At 39.2% G+C, this 26780-nt stretch overlaps 1 protein-coding gene across 1 annotated transcript in view; it reads left to right on the top strand.

The window, feature by feature from the left end:
- FAM186A (family with sequence similarity 186 member A) overlaps positions 1–26780 on the top strand; it is a gene marked incomplete at its 5' end in the record, with an annotated part of 73920 nt that overhangs the window by 25058 nt on the left and 22082 nt on the right. The window contains 4 exons of the mRNA XM_032347848.1: positions 13358–13574; positions 14555–14725; positions 22572–25198; positions 26249–26602. Of these exons, the coding sequence (XP_032203739.1) occupies positions 13358–13574; positions 14555–14725; positions 22572–25198; positions 26249–26602 (3369 nt within the window). The remainder of the gene's footprint in view (positions 1–13357; positions 13575–14554; positions 14726–22571; positions 25199–26248; positions 26603–26780) is intronic.

The following is a 26780-nucleotide window of genomic DNA, read 5'->3' as shown; positions in this document are numbered from 1 at the left end:
TGCAAGGAGGTGGGACGCGGGTAAAATAGGTAAAATAGTCTATGGGGATTAAGGAGTGCACTTGTCACGATGAGTAGCAGGTGATGGATGCAATGGTTGAATCACTATATTGTACACCCTAACTAATAAAGAAAACACAATATAAAAACTAAGGAGATAAAAGTGAACTTAATAATTTATTTTATCCCAAATACTATTATTTCAACATTTAATTAACATAAAAATTAGTGATGAGATATACGTTGTTTTCATTACTAAGTCTTTGAAATCCAGCATGTATTTTGCACTTACAGGACACCTCAAATTGCATGGTAAATTTTCATTAGAAATACTTGATCTATGGGGCGCCTGGGTGGCTTAGTGGGTTAAAGTCTTTGCCTTCAGCTCAGGTCATGATCCCAGGGTCCTGGGATGGGTCCCATATGGGGCTCCCTGCTTCTCCCTCTCCCATATCCCCTACTTGTGTTTCCTCTCTCACTGTATCTCTCTCTGTCAAATAAATAATTAATTAAAATCTTTTAAAAAAAGAGATTTATATTTAGATTTCATAAAATTTGTAGTTGAAAAAGTATATTCACATATCAAGTTCTTCCAAACAAAATTTTCTAATAATTGTATAACATTATTAGTTTTTAAATTTAAATTAGTTTAGTTTAGTTAAAAATGTATTTCCTGTCACACTTGCCTTGTTATAGTTGCTCGGTAGCTCCATGTAGCACAGCTCTAGATAAACTCTTACATATATGCACCAGGAGGAATGTTCAGAAATGTTTGAAAGGCAAAATACTGCTAACAAACCAATACAAGAATGGACACGTAAATAAGTGTATTTTCACTATAAAAAACAGATGTTAGTGAAAATGAATGAACTATAGATATACACTTCAATATGGATAAACTGGAAAACTCAATGTTGAGGGGAAGAAAGCAAGTCACAGAAGTATATAGAAAATCAAGACAGACAAAACTATGCTCTCTCTATTGTTTAGAGAAATGTGCGTGTGTAGGGGAGGCAAAACTTTATCCATTTTAGATTTTCAGCGAGGACTCTTTAAAAGACTAACTAAAGAAAAAGAGTTTATTAACACGTGTAGTACACAGCATATAGAAGAAACCTTAAAAAAGAGTAACTCAAAGTGCTTATAGTAGCATCTTCAATAAAGAATAACACACTTGTGGAGAAATGACAGGACAAAGCAAAGCAATGGTGGCGAACTGCGGGAAGATATGGGAGAAGACTAATGGAGTGAGGCTTATTTGCCAATTCCTTTGGTGCTGATAAATCTGTCTTCAGTAAAAAGAGTTTTATTCTGCCATTAGGCAGAAGAGAAGTAGGGTAGAGAGAACTCTTCCTGGATTTGCTGATGCTTAATTTCCTTCAGTTCAATAGGTTTTATGTCAAAGAGGTGTATTTTGGGGCACCATACTCTGGTTTCTCTCTGCTAAAACAAATTTCGACAACCAGGTGGTATAAACCAACGGACTTTTATTCTCTCACAGTTCGAGAGAGCAAATGGCTGAAATGTGGGTCACTGGACTGAAATCAAGATGTCAGCAGGGTTGCATTCTCTATGGACTCTCTCTCAGAAAGAACCCATTCCGTGCTCCTTTTAGCTTCTGGTGGCTATCAGCATTCCCTGGCTGTGGCCGCTTCACTCCAATCTTCAAGACCAGCAGCTTCACATCTCTCTTTGCCCCATCTTCACATTGAGCCTTCTCTGTATGTGTCTGTATGATCTCAACTTCTGCCTCCCTCTTAGGAGGACACTTGAGATTACAATAGAGCTCACTGAGATAATTAAAAAACAGTCTCTCCACCTCAAGATCATTAATTTAATCACATCTGCAATGACTCTCTTTCCATATGAAGGAACATTTTGAATATTCCAGGAACTATGACCTGATACTTTTGGGGGACGGTCATCATTAAGTCTATTATAGTATTTAAAGTATAGAGAATAAAATTCAGGATAGTAGTTATCTCTGGGAATTAGGAAAGGGATACAGTTGATACGGGGGCAGGTGCACAGGAGCTTTTAAAAATATTGTTTCAGGACGCCTGGGTGGCTCAGTTGGTTAAGCAACTGCCTTCGGCTCAGGTCATGATCCCGGCGTCCTGGGATCGAGTCCCACATCGGGCTCCTTGCTCAGCGGGGAGCCTGCTTCTCCCTCTGCCTCTGCCTGCCATTCTGTCTGCCTGTGCTCGCTCTCCCTCTCTCTCTCTCTCTGATAAAAAAAAAAAAATCTTTAAAAAAAATATTCTGTTTCTCCAGCTGGACAATAGATACACAAGTGTTCATTTGGCTTTCTCCCGCATCTCAGGTTCTAAACTGCTTAGATTAGATGCTCAAATTATAGTGATTCCTCTACCCACTCCCTTACTCTGACTCTTTGACCCCTGTGGCACATAGTAAGTAACAGCCAGTAACACTTACCATAGGTAACACTACTGGATTTCATATAGTTTATCTAGGTATGGATGTCTTTTCCTTTATTCTGCTTGGGATTTAATGAGGCAACCAGGAAGCTCAGTTGGTTAAGCACCTGACTCTTGATTTGGGCTTAGGTCATTATCTCAGGGTCTTGAGAGCAAGCCCTGCATCAGGCTCTGCACTGAGCAGAGTCTGCTTAGGATTCTCCCTCTCCCTGCCTCTCTGACCCTCCCCACTTGTGCTCTCTGTCTGTCTATAAATCAATCAATGAATCAATCAGTATTTATTAATAAATAAATAAATAAAGACAAAACTAAATAGACAAGAAGACAACACTACGTGTGTTATTTGTCAGGGAGAGTGGGAGAGGGAGAAGAAGGCTTCCCGCCGAGCAGGGAGCCTGAAGTGGGGCTGGATCCCAGGACCCTGGAATCATGGCTTGAGCTGAAGGCAGACACTTAACAGGTGACCTACCCAGACGCCCCTGAATAGGTACTATTCTTTTTTTTTTTTAAACATTTTATTTATTTATTTGACAGAGAGATCACAGTAGGAGAGAGGAAGGGAAGAGATCACAGAGAGAGAGGAAGGGAAGCAGGCCCCCTGCTAAGCAGAGAGCCCGATGTGGGACTCGATCCCAGGACCCTGAGATCATGACCTGAGCCGAAGGCAGCGGCTTAACCCACTGAGCCACCCAGGCGCCCCGAATAGGTACTATTCTTAATCCTATTTCATAGATTAGAAAAATGAGATCTTTGAGGCTTGCCTTAAAGTCATAGTTGTTATATGGTGGATACTTGAATCAAATCCAGATAGTTTGATTTTAATTCCTGTACAGTTTTTAATTGGACAATTTTTAAAAATTAAGAAAAAATTCATGTACAATAAAATTCATCCTTTTGGTGTCTTGTTCTGGGAGTTTTGACTAAGGCATACAGATGTGTAACCACAACCAAAATCCATATTTAAAATAGTTACTTCTTCGGTGCCTTTTTGTTGTCAACTCCTCCACCACCCCCTGGCAGCCATTAGTTTTCTGTGCCTATAGTTTTCCCTTTCTTGAATGCTTTATAAATCGAATCACCCTATGTAGTCCTTTGAATCTGTTTTAGCATAAAATATTCATTCAGCAGTTGAAGGATATTTGGATTATTTCCAGTTTGGAGCAATTATGAATAAAGTCACCACAAACATTCATGCATTAGTTTTTGTATAAACATATGTTTTCATTCCTCTTGAGTGAATACCTAGGAATGGTATTACTAAGTCTTATGGAACCATAAGTTTATAAGAAATGACCAAACTGTTATCTTAAGTGGCTTAACTATTTTACATTCCCACCAGCAATATATGAGAGTTCCAGTTGTTTTATATCCTGTCTGTGCTGGGTATTGTTATCATTTACTTAGATCTTCTTTGATATCTTTCATCAATGTTTTGTATTTTTCAGTATACAGATCTTTATTTTGTTAGATTTATTCCTACATATATCATGTTTTAGTGTAATTGCAAATGGTAGTTCTGTTAAATTTCAATTTCCAATTATTGGTAGTTATAGAAATACAGTTTTTATTTCTTTTTAAAGATTTATTTATTTTAGAGAGCACCAGCAGGATTGGCAGAGGGAGAGGGACAGAGAAAATCTCAAGCAGACTCTCTGCTGAGCACAGAGCTCAATTCAGTCAGGGCTCAATCCCACAACCCATGAAATTATGGCCTGAGCTAAAACCAAGAGTCAGATTCTCAACCAACTGCACCACCCAGGCGCCCCTACAGTTTTGGTTTTTGTATACTGGTCTCCTAGGCTATGAACATGTTAATGATAGCTTTTTTGTAGACTCTTTGGGAGTTTTTATATAAATATTTTTGTCTGTAAAAAAAATCATTTTATTTCTCCCTTTCAATCTTTTTCTTTTCAAAAGATTTTATTTATTTATTTGTCAGAGAGAGCGAGAGAGAGCACAGGCAGGCAGAGTGGCAGGAGGCAGAGGGAGAAGCAGGTTCCCCGCCAAGCAAGGAGCCCGATGCGGAACTTGATCCCAGGACACTGGGATCATGACCTGAGCCGAAGGCAGCCACCTAACCAACTGAGCCACCCAGGCATCCCACCCTTTCCAATCTTTATTCTTTTATTTCTTTTTCTTATCTTATTGGAATAGGTAAGACCTCTATATAATGTTGAATATGTGATTAGAGCAGAATCCTTAGAGCACTTTTGAATTTCACCATTAAGTATGATGCTAACTATACACTTTTGGTAAATCTTTTTTTTTTTTTTTAAGAAGATTTTATTTATTTATTTGAGAGAGAGACACACCGTGAGAGAGGGAAACAAGCAGGGGGAGTGGGAGAGGGAGAAGCAGGCTTCCCATTGAGCAGGGAGACTGACGTGGGGCTTGATCCCAGGACCCTGGGATCCATGACCTGAGCTGAAGGCACACGCTCAATGACTGAGCCACCAGGTGCCCCTTTTTGTAAATCTCTTTATCATTGTGTGTACATATATCATATTTTGTTTACCCATTCATTAATCACTGGGCCCTTGGGTTGTTTCCACCTCTATGCTATTGTGAGTAATGCTGCTATGAACATAGGAGGACAAACATTTGCTCAAATTCCTGTTTTAAATTCTTTATATACGTAGGGTGGAATTGTTGGATCATATGTAATTTAATTTTTAATTTTTTTGAGGAACCACTATACTGTTTTCCATAATAGCTGCACCATTTTATGTTCCCATTAACAGTGCACAAGAGTTCCAATTTTCTACATCCTCACCAACCTTTATTATTTTGGTTTTTTAAAATAATATCCATCTTAATGGGTACCTAATGGGTATCTCATTGTAGTTTTGATTTGCATTTCCTTAAAGATTATGACGTTAAGCTTCTTTCATATGCTTGTCATCCATTGGTATATCATTTTTGAATGTTTATTTACAGTCTTTGCCCATTTTGGGGGCACCTGCATGGCACATTAGGTTAAACATCCAACTCTTGGGTTCAGCTCAGGTTGTGATTTCAGGATTGTAAGATTTGAGCTCTGTGTAAGGCTCTGGACTCAGTGCAGAGTCAGCTTGAGACTCTCTCTGACCCTTCCCCTTCTCTAAAATAAATAAATCTCTAAATCCTTTGTCCATTTTCAAATTGAGTCATTATTTATTTTAATGTTGAGTTGTAGGAGTTCATTATGTATTATGGATATTAGCTCTTTACCAGAGATATGATTTGAAAATAGTCTCTTCTATTCCATAGGTTGCCTTTTCAAACTGTTGATTGTGTCCTTTCATGCACAAAAGTTTTACATTTTATTTAGTCCAATTTATTTTTACTTTTATTGCCTGTGGTTTTGGTATCTAATCCAAGAAATCATTACCGAATCCAATATCATGAAGATTTTCCCTCTATGTTTTCTTCTGCTTTATAACTTCAGATATTATGCTTAGGTTTTGTTGTTGTTATTGTTGTTTTGTTTTTTATCCCCTTTGAGTTGATTTTTGTATATGCTGTAAGATAATTTTCCAACTTCATTCTTTTGCATGGATCTCCAGTTTTCCCAACACCATTTGCTGAAAGACTGTTTTTTCCCCCCATTGAATGGTCTTGGCACCCTTATCAAAAATCATTTGAGGGGGGGCGCCTGGGTGGCTCAGTGGGGTAAGCCGCTGCCTTCGGCTCAGGTCATGATCTCAGGGTCCTGGGATCGAGTCCCACATCGGGCTCTCTGCTCAGCAGGGAGCCTGCTTCCCTCTCTCTCTCTCTGCCTGTGATCATCTACTTGTGATTTCTCTCTGTCAAATAAAAAAAATTAAAAAAAAATCATTTGAGGGGCACATAGTGGCTCAGTCAGTTGGCTATCCAACTCTTGGTTTTGGCTCGAGTCAAGATCTTGGGTTTGGAGGGTGGAGCTCTGTGTCAGGCTCTGAGCTCAGCAGGAAGTCTGCTTGGGATTCTCTCTCTCTCTATCTCCCTCTGCCCGTCCCCCTGATCTCTTTCTCTCTCTCCCTCTCAAATGGATAATAAATCTTTTTAAAAACCATATGATCATATATGCAGAAGTCTATTCCCTTGGTCTATATATCTGTCTTTATGTCAATATACTGTTTTAATTACCATTGCTTTTGTACTAGGATTTAAAAATGACAAGTGTGTGCTTTCCAACTTTATTGTTCTTTCTCAAGACTATTTTGGGTATTCAAGGTCCCTTGAGACTCTATACAAATTTTAGAATGGATTTTTCTACCTCTGCAAAAATTACTATTGAAAAATTTTTTCATTTTATTTTATTTCTTTTCAGTGTTCCAGCATTCATTTTTTATGTACCATACCCAGTGCTCCATGCAGTATGTGCCCTCCATAATACCCACCACTAGGCTCACCCAATCCCCCACTCCTCTCCCCTCCAAAACCCTCAGTTTGTTTCTCAGAGTCCACAGTCTCTCATGGTTTGTCTTCCCCTCTGATTTCTGCACAGCAAAGGAAACAGTCAACAAAACAAAGAGGCAACCCACAGAATGGGAGAAGATATTCATAAATGACACTACAAAGGGTTGATATCCAAGATCTACAAAGAACTCCTCAAACTCAATACACACAAAACAGATAATCACGTCGAAAAATGGGCAGAAGACATGAACAGACCTTCTCCAATGAAGACATACAAATGGCTAACAGACACATGAAAAAATGTTCATCATCATTAGCCATCAGGGAGATTAAAATCAAAACCACATTGAGATACTACCTTACATCAGTTAGAATGGCCAAAATTAACAAGACAGTAAACAACATGTGTTGGAGAGGATGTGGAGAAAGAGGAACCCTCTTACACTATTGGTGGGAATGCAAGTTGGTGCAACCACTTTGGAAAACAGTGTGGAGATTACTTAAGAAATTAAAAACAGAGCTTCCCTATGACCCTGCAATTGCACTACTATGTATTTACCCCAAAGTTACTGATGTAGTGAAAAGAAGGGCCATCTGTACCCCAATGTTCATAGCAGCAATGGCCACAGTCACCAAACTGTGGAAAGAACCAATATGCCCTTCAACGGACAAATGGATAAAGAAGAATACTATAGAAATTTTAATAGGGATTGCATTAAATATGTCAGTTTTGGTAGTATTGATGTCTTATATTAAGTCTTCTAACCCATGAACATGGAATGTCTTTCCACTTATTTGTGTTTCCTTTAATTTCTTCTGAACATTTTGTGGTGAAAATTATAAGGGTACAAGTTTTCCATCTCCTTGATTAAGTTTATTAAGTATTTTATTCTTTTGATACTATTGTAAATGGATTTGTTTTCTTAATTTCCTTTTCAGATTGTTCATTGTTGGTGTTTAACAACACAACTGATTTTTGCATGTGATTTCATATCCCACAACTTTGGCTGAATTCATTTACCAGTTCTAACAGTTTTTTTCCCCCTCCAGATAATTTGCATTTTATTTTTTAAATTTTATTTTATTTAAATACAATTAATTAACATATAGTGTATTATTAGTTTCAGAGGTAGAGTTCAGTGATTCATTGGTTGCATATAACACTCAGTGTTCTTTACATCACATGCCCTCCTTAATACCCATCACCCAGTTACCCCATCCCCTCCAACTACCTCCCCTCCTGCAACCCTCAGTTTGTGTCCTATAGTTGAGAGTCTCTTATGGTTTGTCTCCCTCTGATTTCATCTAATTTTATTTTTCCCTCCCTTCCCCTATGATTCTGTTTTGTTCCTTAAATTCCACATATGAGTGAAATCATATGATAATTGTCTTTCTCTCACTAGAGGGTACCATAATACCATCTAGTTCCATCCACATAATTTCAAATGGTAAGATATCATTTTTTCTGATGTCTAATATCCCATTATATATATATATATATTATATATATATATATATATATAAAGAGAGAGAGAGAGAGATCTCACATCTTTATCCATTCTTCTGTTGATGGACATTTGACAAAATACAGCATTATTTCTTGATTAAAACTCTCTGCAGTGTAGGGATAGAAGGAATATACCTCAATATCATAAAACCCATATACAAAAAGCCCACAGCAAACATCACTCTCAATGGGAACAAAATGAGGGCTTTTCTGCTAAGGTCAGGAATATGACAGGGATGTCAACTCTCACCACTGCTGTTCAATATAGTACTCAGCAATCAGACAACAAAAAGAAATAAAAGGCATCCAAATCAGCAAAGACGTAGTCAAACTCTCACTCTTCACAGACGACATGATACTCTATGTGGAAAACCCAAAGACTCCACGCAAAAATTGCTAGATCTCATTCAGGAATTCAGCAAAGTGGCAAGATATAAAATCAATGCATAGAAATCAGCTGCATTTCTATACACTGAGACAGAAGAAAGAAAAATTAAGGAATTGATCCCATTTACAATTGCTCCAAAAATGATATCTAGAAATAAATCTAAAAAGAGGTAAAGGATCTGTACTCTGCAAACCATAGAACACTTATGAAAGAAGTTGAGAAACACAAAGAGATGGAAAATCATTCCATGCTCATGGATTGGAAGAACAAATATTGTTAAAATGTCTATGTTACCCAGAGCAATCTACACATTCAATGCACTCCCTAACAGTTTTTTTCATGTGTGTCATCTTTAGGGTTTTCTACATATAAGATCCTATCATCTGAAAACAGATATAATTTTATTTTCTCCTTTCCAATTTGGATGTCTTTTATTAATTTTTTTCTTGCCTAACTGTTCTGGCTAACTTGGAGTAATATGTTGACTAGAAGTGGTGAAAGTGGGCATCCTTGCCTTGTTCCTGACTTCAGAGGAAAACCTTTCAGTCTCTCACTATTGAGACTATTACCTCTGGGTTTTTATCTTTTTTTAAAGAAAGATTTATTTATTTTAGAGAAAGACTGCATAAGCAGGGGGAGGGGCAGAGAGAGAGGAAGACAAGCAGACTCCCTGCTGAGCAGGGACACCCCCCGCCCACAACGTGGGGCTCAATCCCAGGACCCTGAGATCATGACCAGAGCTGAAACCAAGAGGTACATAACTGATCTAGCCACTCAGGTGTGCCTCTGGATTTTTCATATATATTCTTTATCACATTCAGGAAGTTTCTATCGATTCCTAGTTTTTTTTCTATGTTTTTATCATGAAAAGGTGTTGAATTTTGTAAATGCTTTTTCTGCATCAAGTGAAATGATCACGTGGTGTTGTTCCTAGGATTCTGTTAATTTGGTATATTTCGTTGATTGGCTTTCATATGTTGAACCATTCTTGCATTCCAGGAATAAATCCCAATTACCCATAATATATAATTCTTTTAATGTGCTGTTGAATTCTGTTTGAGAGTATTTTGTTGAGGATTTTTGCATCAATATTCATCAGGTATGTTGATCTATAGCTTTCTTTTCTCCTCTCTCTTTCTTCTTTCCTTCTCTTCCTTTTCTCCTTTCCTTCCGTCCTTCTCTCTTCCTTCCTTCCCTCCCTCCATTTCCTTTCTTTTCCCTCCCTTCCCTTCCCTTCCCTTCCTTTTCTTCATTTGTTCTTTTTGTAGTGTCTTTATCTGGCCATGGTATCAGGGCAGTGGCCTTCAAAGAATGAGTTCAGAACTGCTACTGCCTTTTTAGTTTTCTGGAAGAATTTTTGAGGACTTGGTATTTTTTTCCCCTTCATCACTGTGCTGTGGGTTAGCTTGTAGTGTTATTTTTCATCACTTGGCTTATCCAACTTTGTGTCCACCCTTCTGTGCTCTTGACTTAAATTATTTGCTGCAATTACACCTCCCTCCCTTGATCCCTCCCTCCCTTCCTATCTTTTGCATCATCTCTGTTTCTAATTGCAATATTTCCAGCACCTAAATACCTGATTATTTCTTTTCTATGATGGATTTGCAAAATCCAAATCTTACTCTTTTTAAAAAAGATTTATTTATTAATTTTGACAGAGAGAGATCACAAATAGGCAGAGAGGCAGGCAGATAAAGAAGGGGAAGCAGGCTCCCTGCTGAGCAGAGAGCCGGATGCTGGCCGATCCCATGACCTTAAGACCATGACCTGAGCTGAAGGCAGACGCTTTAACCCACTGAGCCACCCAGGTGCCCCCCAAATCTCACTCTTATTGTAAGGAGTGTAGAAAGGGTTCAGTTTTTCTGTAACCAAACTGAAAGGGTAATAGAGTTGGAAAAGGTGGGAGTGGTGGTTCATCATCTATCAGATTCACTGTTTCCTTTTGAAATATTTTAACATCCGTTTCATTCCTGAGGAGAAATTCATAGATAAAATATCTATACTCATACTTTAAATAATTAATATTAGTGTGAGGGTAAATAAAATGAGAGTAATTTCTTTCTTTTTTTAGGGAAGTAATTTCTTTTTTTTTTTAATTTTTTATTTCTTTTCTGCATAACAGTATTCGTTGTTTTTGCACCACACCCAGTGCTCCATGTAGTATGTGCCCTCCCTAACACCCACCATCTGGTTCCCCCAACCTCCCACCCCCCCCGCCCCTTCAAAACCCTCTTTTTCAGAGTCCGTAGTCTCTCATGGTTCACCTCCCCTTCCAATTTCCCTCAACTCCCTTCTCCTCTCCATCTCCCTTTGTCCTCCATGCTATTTGTTATGCTCCACAAATAAGTGAAACCATTAGATAATTGACTCTCTCTGCTTGACTTATTTCACTCAGCATAATCTCTTCCAGTCCCGTCCATGTTGCTACAAAAGTTGGGTATTCATCCTTTCTGATGGAGGCATAGTGTATATGGACCACATCTTCCTTATCCATTCATCCGTTGAAGGGCATCTTGGTTCTTTCCACAGTTTGGCGACTGTGGCCATTGCTGCTATAAACATTGGGGTAAAGATGGCCCTTCTTTTCACTACATCTGTATCTTTGAGGGAAGTAATTTCTAATGACAGGCAATTTAGGTCAAACTTCACTGGGAGACATAATAAGGAAATAAGCAGAGGCTTACACCTACATGTAGAATAAAACAAAATGAAAGCTACAAATGTGGGTTGATACAAATCCATTTGTTGAAGAGACTGTCTTTTCCCATTGCATATTCTTTCCCACTTTGTTAAAGATAATTGACCATATATTTGTGGGTTTATTTCTGGGCTTTCTATACTGTTCCATTGACCCATGTGTCTATTTTTATTCCAGCATCATACCATTTTTATTACTACAGCTTTATTTTTTAAAAGATCTTATTTACTTTTCTGAGAGAGAAAGAGAGCTAGAGAGCACAAGCAGGGGGAGCAGCAGAGGAAGAGGGAGAAGCAGGCTCACAACTTGAGCTAGAGTCAGACACTTAACTGACTGAGTCACCCAGGCACTCCACTATAGCTTTATAGTGTAACTTAAAATCTGAACTTTTACTCCCTGCTTTGTTCTTCTTTCTCAAGGTTGCTTTGGTTAGGTAGGGTCTTTTGTGGTTGCATACAAATTTTAGTATTATTTATTCTGGTTCTGTGAAAAATGCTATTGTTTTAAAAGAATTAATAAGATTGATAAACCCCTGGCCAGACTTATCAAAAAGAAAAGAGAAAGGACCCAAATAAATAAAATCATGAATGAAAGTGGAGAGATTACAACCAACACCAAAGAAATACAAACAATTATAAGAACATATTATGAGCAGCTCTACGCCAACAAATTTGACAATCTGGAAGAAATGGATGCATTCCTAGAGACACATAAACTACCACAACTGAACCAAGAAGAAATAGAAAACCTGAACAGACCCGTAACCAGTAAGGAGATTGAAACAGTCATCAAAAATCTCCAAAAAAAAAAAAAATGCTATTGTTATATGATAGGGACTGAACTGACTCTGTAGACTGCTTGTGCAGTATGGACATTTCAACAATATTAATTCTTCCAATACATGAACATGAAATATCTTTCCATTTATTTGTGCCATCAATTTATTTCATGAATGTTTTAAAGTATTCAGAATGGGGGTGCCTGGGTGGCTCAGTGTGTTGGGCCTCTGCCTTAGGCTCGGGTTGTGGTCTCAGGGTCCTGGGATTGAGCCCCGCATTGGGCTCTCTGCTGGGCAGGGAGCCTGCTTCCTCCCCTCTCTCTCTGCCTGCCTCTCTGCCTACTGGTGATCTCTTTGTCAAATAAAGAAATAAGATCTTTAAAAAAAATAAAGTTTTCAGAATAAAAACTTCTTTCACCTCTTTGATTAAGTTTATTCATAGGTATTTTATTCTTTTCCACAATTGTAAAATGGGACTGTTTTCTTATCTCTTTTTCTGCTACTTCATTATTAGTCTATAAAAATGTTACCATTTTCTGGGTATTAATTTTGTATCCTGCAAATTTACTCAGTTCATTTAGTACTTCTTTTTTTTTTTTTAAATTTTTTTTTTTATTTATTTGACAGACAGAGATGATAAGTAGGCAGAGAGGCAGGCAGAGAGAGAGGAGGAAGCAGGTTCTCTGCTGAGCAGAGAGCCTGATGTGGGGCTCGATCCCAGGACCCTGAGATCATGACCTGAGCTGAAGGCAGAGGCTTTAACCCACTGAGCCACCCAGGTGCCGCCAATCATTTAGTACTTCTAATAGATTTTCTAATAGAGTCTTTAAGGTTTTCTAAAAATAGTTTCATGTCATCTGTAAATGTGACAGTCTAATTTCTTCCTTACCAATATAGGTACCTCGTTTCTTTTTCTTGTCTGATTGCTGTGGCTAAGACTTCCAGTACTATGTTGAATAAAAGTGGTGAGAGCGAACTCCCTTAGAGGAAAAGCCCTCAGTTTTTCACTTTTGAATATAATGTTGACTGTGGGTTTTCATATATGGCTTTTATTATATTGAGGTTTGTTCCCGCTAATCCCACTTTGTTGAGCGTTTTTAATAAACAGATGTTCAATTAAGTCAACAAATTGAGAATTTATTAATATATCCCCCTTCTGATTCTTATAGGCCATTAACATGCAGCTGGCTGACATAATGCTTAATGTACAGCGGATAATAAATCGCTACACTCTTGATGAGAATGTGCACTCTGGAAGAAAAATATCCATTACAGAATATAAGAAACGGAGAGTAAATTTCATGGAAAAAATAGTTACTTGTGCTAAGAATGTTGAAATTAGAGAAAAGACTCTTGTGTACGTACTGGCCTGGTTGGAAGAATGGAGTAAGTTTCCAGAGGTGGCTCAAAGGAAAACCATGAAGTTAATGAAAAAGCTAGAGAAAAGGATCTATAAATTATAAAGGGTTAATCAGACTAAAGACTAAGGAGGTTATTGAGAAAACAGTTATCCACTGTTTCAGTAAGCATAAAATAAGAAAAATATAGTCCTGTTCACTTAATGCCAGCTATTCTGGACTCCTTGCTTTCTTCTTCAAGCATGCCAGCATGCCCCTGCCCAGTGTCTTTATGCTTACTATTCCTTTGCCTGGAACACTGTCTACAAGTAGGCATGTGGCTCATCCTCTGCTTATATCTCACTTTAAAATGGTATGTTCTCTGACCATCTCCATTTCCTACTCCTTGACACTGTCCATTACTCTTTACTCTTTATTTTCATCTGTAGCATTTCTTACCATCTGACATACTATATAACTAATTTTTGTCTCTCTCCTTCCACTAGCATGCAAGCAGTATGAAGTCAGGAAATTTAATTTAGTGCAGTACCTTCAGCATCTAGAAAAATACATGACAAAAGAGACATTGGTTGAATGAAAGAATGAATAACCTTAGAATATAAAAAAGGAAATGTCATTTAGTTGCAAGAAATATCATGTAATGAGGGTTTTAAAATACTAAATAACTTATGAAAGGAGTTAATTGGGTTTAGTTACTCAATATTAAAGCACATGTTCACATTTTTAGATACCAGGGTATTTTCATGTCCAAGATTTACTGTTCAGGTTTCTATTCCAAGTCTCTTTTTCATTTCTTCATAGAGATCCAAGATTTACTGTTCAAGTTTCTATTCCAAGTCTCTTTTTCATTTCTTCATAGAGAAAAGCTTTAGAATAGCAATAAGTATGAGATACCTACATTCCCTAATACTATAATATGGAGTAGTTAGCCAATATTATAAACTTATATAGTTATAATTATTTTTCTGCACAAAAGCTTTTTTTTTTTTTTTTTTTACTCTCTTCAAGATGCAATTTTGTCTGAGATGACTGCAACTGATATTGAGGAACACCACCACTGGATAGCACAAATGGAGTTTTTACCAGAAATGTTCAAAGCTATTGAGAACAATGTCAAGTTACTGTGTAGAATTAGTGTATTTTTGTTTGAAGAAAAGAAGAGACAAAGGAGAAAAACGGGTAAGGGTGCTTGAAGACATTGGAAACATATTTGACTTTTTCTAAAAAATGGGTTTATTAAGGTACAATTTATATACCATAAAACTCACATATGTTAAGTGTACAATTCAATGACTTTTAGTAAATTTAAAGTTGTATAACTCTCACTACAATTCAATTTTAGAACATTTCCTTCATCCCATAAATATCCCTCACACCAAGTTGCAGTCAATCCTCATTCCCACTTCAATCCCAGACATGCACCAATCTATTTCGTTTCAATAGGTTTGCCTTTTGTGGATGTTTCATAAGATGGAATCATATTATATGTATTTTTAAAAAATATCTGGTTTCGGGGCACCTGGGTGGCTCAGTGGGTTAAGCCTCTGCCTTCAGCTCAGGTCATGATCTCAAGGTCCTGGGATTGAGCCCCGCATTGGGCTTTCTGCTTAGCAGGGAGCCTGTTTCCCATCTCTCTCTGCCGGCCTCTCTGCCTGCTTATGATCTCTCTCTTTCTGTCAAATAAATAAATAAAATATAAAAAAATAAAATATCTGGTTTCTTTTACTTAACATAATGGTTTTGAAATTCAGCCATGTTAAAGGATACCTTTGTGGTATCCTATTCTTTCTATTACCAATTGTATCTCACTATTTGCATATACCACATTTTGCTTACCTACTCACCAGTTCATGGACACTGGAATGTTTCTACATTTGACTTTTATGAATACTGCTATGAAAACACTTGTATAAGTCTTTGTGTGGATGTATGTTTTCATTTCTTTTGGGTCGATACCCAGGAGTAGAATTTCTGGGTCATTTATCAATTGCTGGTAAACTTATGCTTAACGTTTTAAGAAATTGTTAACTTATTGCCCAAGTGACAACGCCATTTTACATTCCCATTAGCAATGTATTAAAGTTCTGGTTTCTCCACATCTTCAATAACACTTGCGATGATTTTTTTAGTATAACCTTTCTAAGAGGTGTGAAGTGGTATCCCATTGTGGTTTTAAATTGCATTTCCCTAAAGACTAATGATGTTGAGCATCTTTTCAGGTGCTTATTAGCCATTCTTATATTTATTTTGATGAAATGATTATTCAAATATTTACCTGTTTTTTTGTTGAATTTTAAGAGTCCTTTATATATTCTGGATACAAGTCCTTTATCAGACATGTGACTTTTCAGCGGGCCTGGGTGGCTCAGTTTGTTAAGCATCTGCCTTTGGCTTGGGTCATGATCCTAGGATCCTGGGAATGAGCACTGTATTGGGCTCCCTGCTCGGTGGGGAGTCTGCTTCTCCCTCTCCCTCTGCTCCTCCCACTGCTTGTGTTCTCACTTTCTTGCTCTCTCAAATAAATAGATAAAATCCTTTCAAAAATGTGATTTTCAAATATTGTCTCTCAATTTGTGGTTTGTCTTTTCACTTTCTTAATGGGGTCTTTGAAGCTCAGTGGTGTTTGATTTTGATGAAGTCAAATCAATATATCAATGTTTTCTTTTATGGATCATGGTTTTAGTGTTGTATTAAAAACTTGTATCAGTCAGTGTTCAACCAGAGAAGCAGAACCACTAGGAAATTATATATTATCTACCCATTACAAGGTATTTTGGGGAATGTACTTTGCATTCTTTCAATCCTTTTGAATTTATCATTACTTGCTTTGTAGCATACCATATAGTCTATCCTAGAGAATGTTCTGTGTGTGCTTGAAAAGAATATATATATTTAGCTGTTGGGTGGAGTTTCTATAGTTTTTTTTTTTAAATTTTTATTTTTTATAAACATATATTTTTATCCCCAGGGGAAAGGTCTGAGAAAGGGGAACCCTCCTACACTGTTGGTGGGAATGCAAGCTGGTGCAGCCACTCTGGAAAACAGCATGGAGGTTCCTCAAAATGTTGAAAATAGAACTGCCCTATGACCCAGCAATTGCACTATTGGGCATTTACCCTAAAGATACAAACGAATGTTTATAGCAGCAATGTCCACAATAGCCAAACTATGGAAAGAACCTAGATGTCCATCAACAGATGAATGGATCAAGAAGATGTGGTATATATACACAATGGAATACTATGCAGCCATCAAAAGAAATGAAATCTTGCCATTTGCGACAACATGGAGTTTCTATAGTTTATTTATACTGTTATTTTAGTCTTCAAATACATCCTTGCTGATTTTCTGTCTAGCTGTTCTATTGTAGAGAGTGGGATATCGAACTTTCCAACTATTATTATTGAGTTGTCTACTTCTCCCTTAATTCTGTCAGTTTTTGCTTCCTGTATTTTAAGGCTCTGTTATTGGGTGTATATTATCTTTATAATTGTGATAGCTTCCTGATGAACTGAGCTTCTTCTTCTTCTTCTTCTTCTTATTGTTATTATTATAAAATGTCCCTCATTGTCTCTAGAAACATTTTTTGTCTTAAGTCTATTGTGTTTGATATAAGCATATTCTCTCCAGCTCCCCTGTGGTTACTGTTTGTAAGGTTGACTCAAAGATGTGTTGCTTATGTGTTGCTTATAGTTAGATCCTGTCAGCTTCGAAATATATATATACACACACACAAATACATATATATATTATAGTAAATTTAGTAAATTGAGTTTATAGCAAATTTAACAAAAGTTAAGCATATATTATATATATTATAAATATGTAGTAAATAAATAAATATACACACACACATATACACACATAAAATTTGGCAATCTTGGGGCCCCTGGGTGGCTCAGTGGGTTAAGCCTCTGCCTTAGGCTCAGGTCATGATCCCAGGGTCCTGGGATCAAGCCCCACATCGGGCTCTCTGCTCAGCGGGGAGCCTGCTTCTCTCTCTGCCTGCCTCTCTGCCTGTCAAATAAATAGATAAAATCTTAAAAAAAAATTTGGCAATCTTTCACTTATGATTGGAATGTTTGATTCATTCAAATTTAATGTAATTATTGATATGGTTGGATTTACACCCACCACGTTCCTGTTTGTTTTTCATGTCTCATCTCTTCTGTTCCCCTGTTGTTCTTTTACTACCTTCTGTGTTTAACAAATATTTTTTATTGTTCCATTTTATTTATTTTTTTAAAATTTTATTTATTTATTTGACAGACAGAGATCACAAGTAGGCAGAGAGGCAGGTAGAGGGAGAGAGAGAGGAGGAAGCAGGCTCTTTGCTAAGTAGAGAGCCTGATGTGGGGCTCCATCCCAGGACCCTGGGATCATGACCTGAGCTGAAGGCAGAGGCTTTAACCCACTGTGCCACCCAGGCACCCCTATTGTACCATTTTAATTCCATTTTCCTCCTATATTGTTGGAGTAATTTCCTTGTAGTTGCTCTAAGGGATTGCTGTATACATCATAAATTATCACAATTATCACTAAGATTAGTACTAACTTAATACAGGCAAAATATAGAATCTTTGCTCCAATAGCTCCATTCTCTTCCCCTCCTTTGTGCTTTGTCATATATATTACATGTATGTATCATAAGCCCAACAATATATATACCATAAGCCCAACAATATAGTTTCATAATCATTGGCTTTTAAAAAAACCTTTTTGGGCGCCTGGGTGGCTCAGTGGGTTAAGCCGCTGCCTTCGGCTCAGGTCATGATCTCAGGGTCCTGGGATCGAGTCCCACATCCGGCTCTCTGCTCAGCAGGGAGCCTGCTTCCTCCTCTCTCTCTCTGCCTACTTGTGATCTCTCTCTCTGTCAAATAAATAAATAAAATCTTAAAAAAAAACTTTTTAAAGAAGATTTTACTTATTTATTTGACAGGCAGAAGTCACAAGTAGGCAGAGAGGCAGGCAGAGAGAGAGAGAGAGAGAGAGAGAGGAGGAAGCAAGCTTTTTGATGGCTGAGTAATATTCCATTGTATACATATATACCACACCTTCTTTATCCATTCATCAGTTGACAGAAATTTGGGCACTCTCCATAATTTGGCTATTGTCAATAATGCTGCAATAAACATCATGGTGCATGCACCCCTTCAAATCACTATTTTTGTATCCTTTGGCTAAGTGCCTAGTAGTACAGTTGCTGGATAGTGGGGTAGTTCTATTTTTAAGTTTTTTTTTTTTTTTTTTAAAGATTTTATTTATTTATTTGACAGAGAGAAATCACAAGTAGATGGAGAGGCAGGCAGAGAGAGAGAGAGGGAAGCAGGCTCCCTGCTGAGCAGAGAGCCCAATGCGGGCCTCGATCCCAGGACCCTGAGATCATGACCTGAGCCGAAGGCAGCGGCTTAACCCACTGAGCCACCCAGGCGCCCTATTTTTAAGTTTTTGAGGAACTTCTAGACTGTTTTCCAGAGTGGCTTCACCAGTTTGCAATTCTCTAATGATAGACAACACTATCTTTTCATATCCTTAGTTGTCATCTGTATGTCTTATTTCTTATCTTCATTTAAAAAGTTAATTGTACATGCATGGTACTTTGAAAAAAATTATTTCAGGGAATGGATGTAATAGACATTTCATAACACATTTAGAGAAGTGCTGAAAACACATGCATTAACTATGGATATGTAAGTGTTCACTTGCAAGTTACTTTGACAGGAGCGTGTTATTTCCATGAATAATGTAATATATTTAGAGAACTATTTAAAAACATATGTAATGGGGCGCCTGGGTGGCTCAGTGGGTTAAAGCCTCTGCCTTTGGCTCAGGTCCTGGGATCGAGCCCTGCATGGGGCTCTCTGCTCAGCGGGGAGCCTACTTCCCTTCCTCTCTCTCTGCCTGCCTCTCTGCCTGCTTGTGATCTCTGTCAGTTGAATAAATAAATAAAATCTTAAAAAAAAAAAAAAGAAAACATATGTAATAAGAATGGTTACAAGAGGGGCACCTGGGTGGCTCAGTGGGTTAGGCCTCTGCCTTTGGCTCAGGTCATGATCTCAGGGTCCTGGGATTGAGCCCTGCATCAGGCTCTCTGCTCTCTGCTTCCCCCCCCCGCCACCTGCCTTTCTGCCTACTTGCAATCTCTCTCTGTCAAATAAATAAATAAATAAAATCTTTTTTTTTTTTTTAAAAAAGAGCTGTATATGCATACTACTTTGAGAAGAGTGTTATTTCAGGGAAAGGGTGTAATAGAAATCTGTAATGCATTTAGGGAAGTGTTAAAAGACACATGCAACGAGGATGGTTATGAGAGTTGCATGTGCATGCTACTTTGGGAAAAGTGTTATTTCAGGGAATGGATGTCTTACCTTCATTTTTTGAAGAGTAGTTATCCTGGATATAGAACTCTTGGTTAGCAGAATTATTCTTTCAGCACTTTGAATCTGTCATCTCACTGTTTTCTGGCCTCTATTGTTTCTAACAAGTAGTAAGCTGTTAAATTGACTATGGTTCCCCTGTACTTTGATGTTTGAGTCTCCTTTGATTGTGATAAGTCTTTTTTTTTTTTTTTTTTTTTGCTTTAAAGACTCTTTGTGTATCTTTCAATAATTTGACTATGATGTATCTAGGTATGGATCTTTTTAATGTTTATCTTACAGTTCAATGAGCCACTTGAATGTGAGGATTAATTTGAGATGATTTGGCCATTATTTTTTCCCCAATATGTTTTTTAAGATTGGGGGTTAGAGTGAGAGGAAGAAGCAAATGCTCCCCCTGAATGGGGAGTCTGATGCAGGGCTCAACCCTAGGATTCTGAGATCATGACCTGAGCTGAACTCAGATGCTTAACAGACAGAGCCACCCAGAAGCCCATACTTCCTCAATATTTTTAATGCCCCCCGCTCTTCTTCTGGGACTTCTATCACTTGTACAATAGTATGTTTGATGGTGTCCCATAGGTCTTTGAGGCTTTGTTCATTTTTTAAAAATTCTTTTTCCTCCCTGGTCTTCCGATTAGACAATCTTTACTAATCTGGTGTCAAATTTGCTGGTTATTTTCTTCTGCCATTTCAAATCTACTATTGAGCCCTTTTGGTAAATTTTTCATTTCAATTATTGCACTTTGCAAGTCTAAATTTTCCACTTGGTTTTTCTAATTTCCATCTCTTTACTGATGTGCTCTATTTGATGATAATTGCCACTGTATTTTTCCTTTATTTTAAAATTTGTCTTCCTTTAGTTCTTTGAACATAGTTATAATTCTTCTTTCAAAGTCTTTTCAAAGTCTTTTTCAAAGAAACATCTGCTCCCCTCCCAATCCCTGAGAAAATTTCTACTAACTGCTTTTATCCTCTGTGTATAGGTTGCACTTTTGTTTCTCTGCATGCTCCTTTTATGTTAAAAACTGAGCATTTTAGGGGCACCTGGGTGGCTCAATCAATTGAGTGCCTGACTCTTTGATTTCACCTCAAATCATGATCTCAGGGTTGTGAGACCAAGCACCATGTCAGGCTCCTCACTGGGCAGGGAGCCTGCCTGAGAGTCTCTCCGTTTGACCCTCCCCACCTCTAAAAAAACGTGGACATTTTAGATAACATATTATAGCAACTTTACTTTTTAATTTTTTTAGATTTTATTTGTTTATTTGAGAGAGAGAGAGAGCATGAGCAGGAGGTGGGGGCAGAGGGAGAAGCAGGCTCCCCGCTGATCAGGGAGCCCAACTCAGGGCTTGATCTCAGCACACTGAGATCATGACCAGGGCTGAAGGCAGACAGACATTACACTGACTGAGCATTATAGCAACTTTAGATTCTGATTTTCCCTATAACGTCCAGGGTTTCTTTTTGTCACTTTTTTGGTTTTTTAGTGACTTCCCTAGACTAATTCAGTGGAGTCTGTCTCCCCAACAATGTGCAGTCACTGATACCACTGCTCAGTTGTTCTTTTATTCTTTTTGTTTTTATTTTAAGGCCTGAATTCCTAGGGGTCACTTTTGGGTCAGCATAGCTTAGTGGTCAATAACTGGCCAATGATTAGGGATCCTGACTGATTCAGTAAGTCTTCTATTCTTTGCTAATGGGTCTGTGTATGGGTTAAGGAAGTATTGTTTTAGATGCCCCTAAGCATGATTTTTTCCCTGCTTTATTCCACAACAAATCAGCGCCCTTAGGTAGTAGAGCTGTCAATCTGTTCAGCCTGCCTTGCTTTAGTAGGACACACGGGCCACTGGCTGGGGGAGTTAGAGATAGAAGAAGCTCCAGGCTAAAAACATCACAGACTTCCCCCATTCTTACTCAAGTTTAGTAATTTTTCTTGACTAAATTCTTACCGAATTGTTGTATGCCTTTGGTCAATTTCCAAAGTCCTAAAATGGTTGGTTTTGGCTGCTTTGCCAAGCTTTATCATTGCTTTTTTTGGAGGAGAAAATGTTTGGAGTTTCTCATTTAGCCATTCTGGAAACCCCTTAAAAGGTTTGACTTTTGTCTGCTCTTTTTTGACTCTTCTGAAAGAATCAAGATTAAGTGTGGTTCAGAAAAGTGAGGAAAGACAGAAACCCAAGAAAGAAAATGGAAAGCACCAAGCATAATCAAAGCCAAAGGAAAGTTTTGTTACAGCTAACCCCAAACTTGTAACTGAAGGTAAATTGAGATTACAAATAAAGAATAAAGACTAAACTTTGGAAGCGAAAGTTTTAGGTGATTGTGGGGAAAGAGTTATTCTTTTAAAAATAATACTATTTATTTTGGAGGCAAAGCTTTTTTTTTTTTTTTTTAAGATTTTATTTTTAAGTGATTTCTACACCCAATGTGGGGCTCAAACTCGCAGCTCCAAGATCAAGTCACACTCTCTACAGACTGGACCAGTCAGGTGCCCCAGGGGAACCAAGGCTTTCTGACGAATCTTTATCTTATAGCTAACTATTATTTTGGCTAAATTCCTTAGGTTTTAGCAAAGATAGAGCACAACACAGAACAAGAAATGCAATCTTATTATTTTATGTTTTATGGGGTTTTTTTTCCTTTAGCATCTAGAAGTACTCTATGGAAATCTTGGAAAGAAAGAGTTATAAAGCGACCTGCAACAGCTCATGCTTTAAGACCAGATCAGATGATCAGTGATGAATTTGCAACAAATACAAAGGTTTCAGAAATCCAAGATATGCTACAGGAACTCATAAACACTATGATGTTCAATAAATTGGAAAACAATGCTATTAAATATATATCATCAACAATAATAAACCTTTCTAAGGCTTTGGGTATAATAAATGATGAACTAAAAATTTTTAACCTCCAGAGTGCCAATATGTATATAAGTGAGACAAGTGAAAAGGAAAAAGAGCTCTCCCTGAAGATAATGCGAGAGCTCAGTGAAAAAAATGAAATGCTTCAGCAGAAACTTCAAGAAGCAGAAGAAAAATATGAACAATTTATTCGGTCCAAAATTGTTGTAGAACCCCAAGTAGGTATAGCATTACCCACATCAACCTTGAAAGTGTTGCCTGAGCTTTCTTCACAATCAACCACTAGCAAAGCTGACATAGAAGACAATATGGATGATATGTTGGTTAAAGAACTTGAAGATATCACAGATGAGGCCCAAACAAAAGGGACCAAAGGCTTGGGGATCAAGTGGGACTCAACTATTTCATATAGAGCCCCAGCTGAAATGACTCCAGATTTAACTGAAGAGCAATATCCTTCACTTAAAAAAAAGCAAAGAGAGTCTTCTGAAGGTATCACTGAAGATAAGATATCACAGAAGAAAGGTGATGTCTATAGGAAAGATGGAACTGACCAGTATCAATCACAGAAAAAAAAGCGAACTAAAGGCCCATATATGCATGAGACTTCTGGATTTAATGTGAGTGATGATAAAGGTAAAGAGAAAGACTCAGAGACCAAACTTGATTACCATTTGGAGCTACAGTCACTGGAAAAGAAGAGAAAAGAAATAAAATCCTTTTCTGAGGACAAATCAAAGTCATCCACTGAATCAAGAAAACCAAGAAGTGAACATGTCCCTGCTGATGACCCTTCTACTGACACAAAAAGCCAAGTTGGCAGAAATGGAACAAGTAGTTTATGGGAACAACTCAGGAAGCTCAAACCTGAGTATTCACATTACAAAAGCCAGATTTCTTCAGAGAGTAAAGAGGAATCCACCACTGAGTCAATGGACAAAGAGAGCAAAAGTGAGACGAGCAGCCAGGCAGAGCAATTTGGGTTTACCCAACTTGGTAATTCCTCTGAGAAAGTGAAAACAAAAGGAAAGAAACACCATGTCTCTCCAGGAACCACCACAAGCAAAGAGGGAAAACTTGAAGAGGACATATTAGTAACCAAGAAAGTCAAGTCTCATAGACCTGTGAAGCCCAAATCTAGGGTAACAGAAGAGATTTCAGAATCTACCAGAGTTCCAGGAAGTCTAGACGGCAAAAGTGAAGAGAGTAACCTAGAAGAATTTCAAAAAGCTGTAATGGCTTTCCTAAAAGAGAAAATTGATAACGTAGGAAAGCCTTTGGATAAAAATACTGTGCCAAAAGAGGAATTATTAAAAACACCAGAGGCTGAAAAATTAGGAATCATAAGGGAAAAAATAGAGGAATATTTCCAAAGCGTAGGTGAAACTGTGACAAAAACCTTGAGGAAGTATAAAGATATAAAAAGTGCAGGACAGGTTGGAGAGAAACCTTTGAAACAAAAAAAAGAAGTCTCATTTATGCCAGGATTACATTTTCAGAAGTCCACTAGTGCAAAGTCTGAAATTAGCACCTTACTGTCATCTAAGAGCAAGGATCCACTAACTGACAATTTAATACAAACGATCTTGGCTGAACTAGAAGGGAAAAGAGATGCTCTAGTGGCCTCAACGGTAGGGAGAGACGGCATGGAAAGGCAAAAACAAAGGCGGGAGAAACATTTGCAAGAAGGTCCAGAAAAAATAGTTGGTAAGCGTCTCAAACACCAGTTGCAAGAAGGGAGTTTCTGGAAGAAACTGCAGGAGGAAGAGTCATGGCTCCAGAGGAAGGGAGGAAAGCAAGGACAACGGAAGCAGAAACAGTGGCAGAAAATGTGGAAGGAAGAGCAAAAACAGAGCATGCAAAAGCAGACTGAGCAAGATGAGGAGCAAACGCAAAGAGAAGAGGAAGATTATCAGAAGCCAAAACAGCAGCAGCTGGAAGCATGGGATAAAAAAATGGAAAAACAAATGGTGCCCTTGGAGAAGGAGAAGGGACAGCAGAAGAGGGATGCTCAGAAGGTAGTGAGGTATCAAGAGCTGGAAATAAATTGGGAGAAAGAGGAGAAGCAGGAGCCATGGAGAAATGTAGAGGACCATGAAAGACAGAGGCAGAAAGAAACAAAGGATCAGATGAAGGTTAAGGAGATAAACTCTGAAGAACAAGAAAAGATGTTCGGCCAAACTTCAATGACATTGTCTCCCCCGTGGAAGAGCATACAGAAACTAGCACCCCAGTTACATCAAAGAAAAGAGTTCCAGAGTCATCTTAAGGCATTAGACATTCTTGCTGATGGGAAGCACCCTATACCAATCACTCCTCCTTCCACACAATCACCCTCACCCGAGGCCATTCCAGTTTCTGGACAGTCTCCCACAAAGTTCCTCACTCTAACTCCTAAACAGGCCCAGGCACTGGGGATCAGTCTCACCACTGAGGAGGCCAAGGCACAGGGCATCACTGTCACCTCTCAGCAGGCCCAAGAAATGGGGATCACCTTCATTGATGAGCAGGCACAGACACAGGGGATAACTCTCACCCCGCAGCAGACCCAAGAACTGGGGTTCACTTTAACTGATGAGCAGGCACAGGGGATCACTCTCACCCCAAAACAGGCCCAGACACTGGGGATCACGCACATTCCCCAGCAGTCACCGAAACTGGGATTCACCCTCACTGATGAGCAGGCACAGATACAGGGGATAACTCTCACCCCTCAACAGGCCCAAGAACTGGGGTTCACCCTAACCGATGAACAGGCACAGGGGATCACTCTCACCCCTGAACAGGCCCAGGCACTGGGGATCACACTCATTCCCCAGCAGGCACAGAAACTGGGATTCACCCTCACTGATGAGCAGGCACAGACACAGGGGATAACTCTCACCCCTCAACAGGCCCAAGAACTGGGGTTCACCCTAACTGATGAGCAGGCACAGGGGATCACTCTCACCGCTAAACAGGCCCAGGCACTAGGGATCACACTCATTCCCCAGCAGGCACAGAAATTGGGATTCACTCTCACTGATGAGCAGGCACAGACACAGGGGATAACTCTCACCCCTCAACAGGCCCAAGAACTGGGGTTCACCCTAACCGATGAGCAGGCACAGGGGATCAGTCTCACCCCTGAACAGGCCCAGGCACTAGGGATCACACTCATTCCCCAGCAGGCACCGAAACTGGGATTCACCCTCATTGATGAGCAGGCACAGACAAAGGGGATGACTCTCACCCCTCAGCAGGCCCAGGCACTGGGGATCACTCTCACCCCTGAACAGGCCCAGGCACAGGGGATCACTCTTACCCATAAACGGGCCCAAGAACTAGGGTTCACCCTCACTGATGAGCAGGCACAGGGGATCACTCTCACTCCACAGCAGGTCCAGGCAATGGGGATGACTCTCACCCCTGAGCAGGCCCAGACATGGGGGACCACACTCACCCCTCCACAGGTCCAGGCACTGGGGATCACGCTCACCCCTGAACAGGCCCAAGTACAGGGAATCACTCTCACCCCCCAGCAAGCCCAGGCACTGGGGATGACTCTCACCCCTGAGCAGGCCCAAGCACAGGGGATCACTCTAACCCCTCAGCAGGCCCAGGCCCTGGGGATCACACACACACCTGAGCAGGCCCAGGCACAGGGGATCACACTCACCCCTCCACAGGCCCAGGCATTGGGGATCACACTCACACCTGAACAGGCCCAAGCACAGGGGATCACTCTCACTCCCCAGCAGACTCAGGCACTGGGGATCACTCTCACCCCTCCACAGGCCCAGGCACTAGGGATCACACTCACACCTGAACAGGTCCAAGCACGGGAGATCACTCTCACCCCCCAGCAGACTCAGGCACTGGGGATCACACTCACCCCTGAGCAGGCCCAGGCAGAGGGGATCACACTCACACCTGAACAGGCCCAGGCACTGGGGATCACGCTCACTCCTGAACAGACCCAAGCACAGGGGATCACTCTCACTCCCCAGC

Source organism: Mustela erminea, chromosome 6 (genome assembly GCF_009829155.1).
Source record: "Mustela erminea isolate mMusErm1 chromosome 6, mMusErm1.Pri, whole genome shotgun sequence".
NCBI lineage: Eukaryota > Metazoa > Chordata > Mammalia > Carnivora > Mustelidae > Mustela > Mustela erminea.
This window is presented reverse-complemented; position numbering and strand designations above follow the sequence as displayed.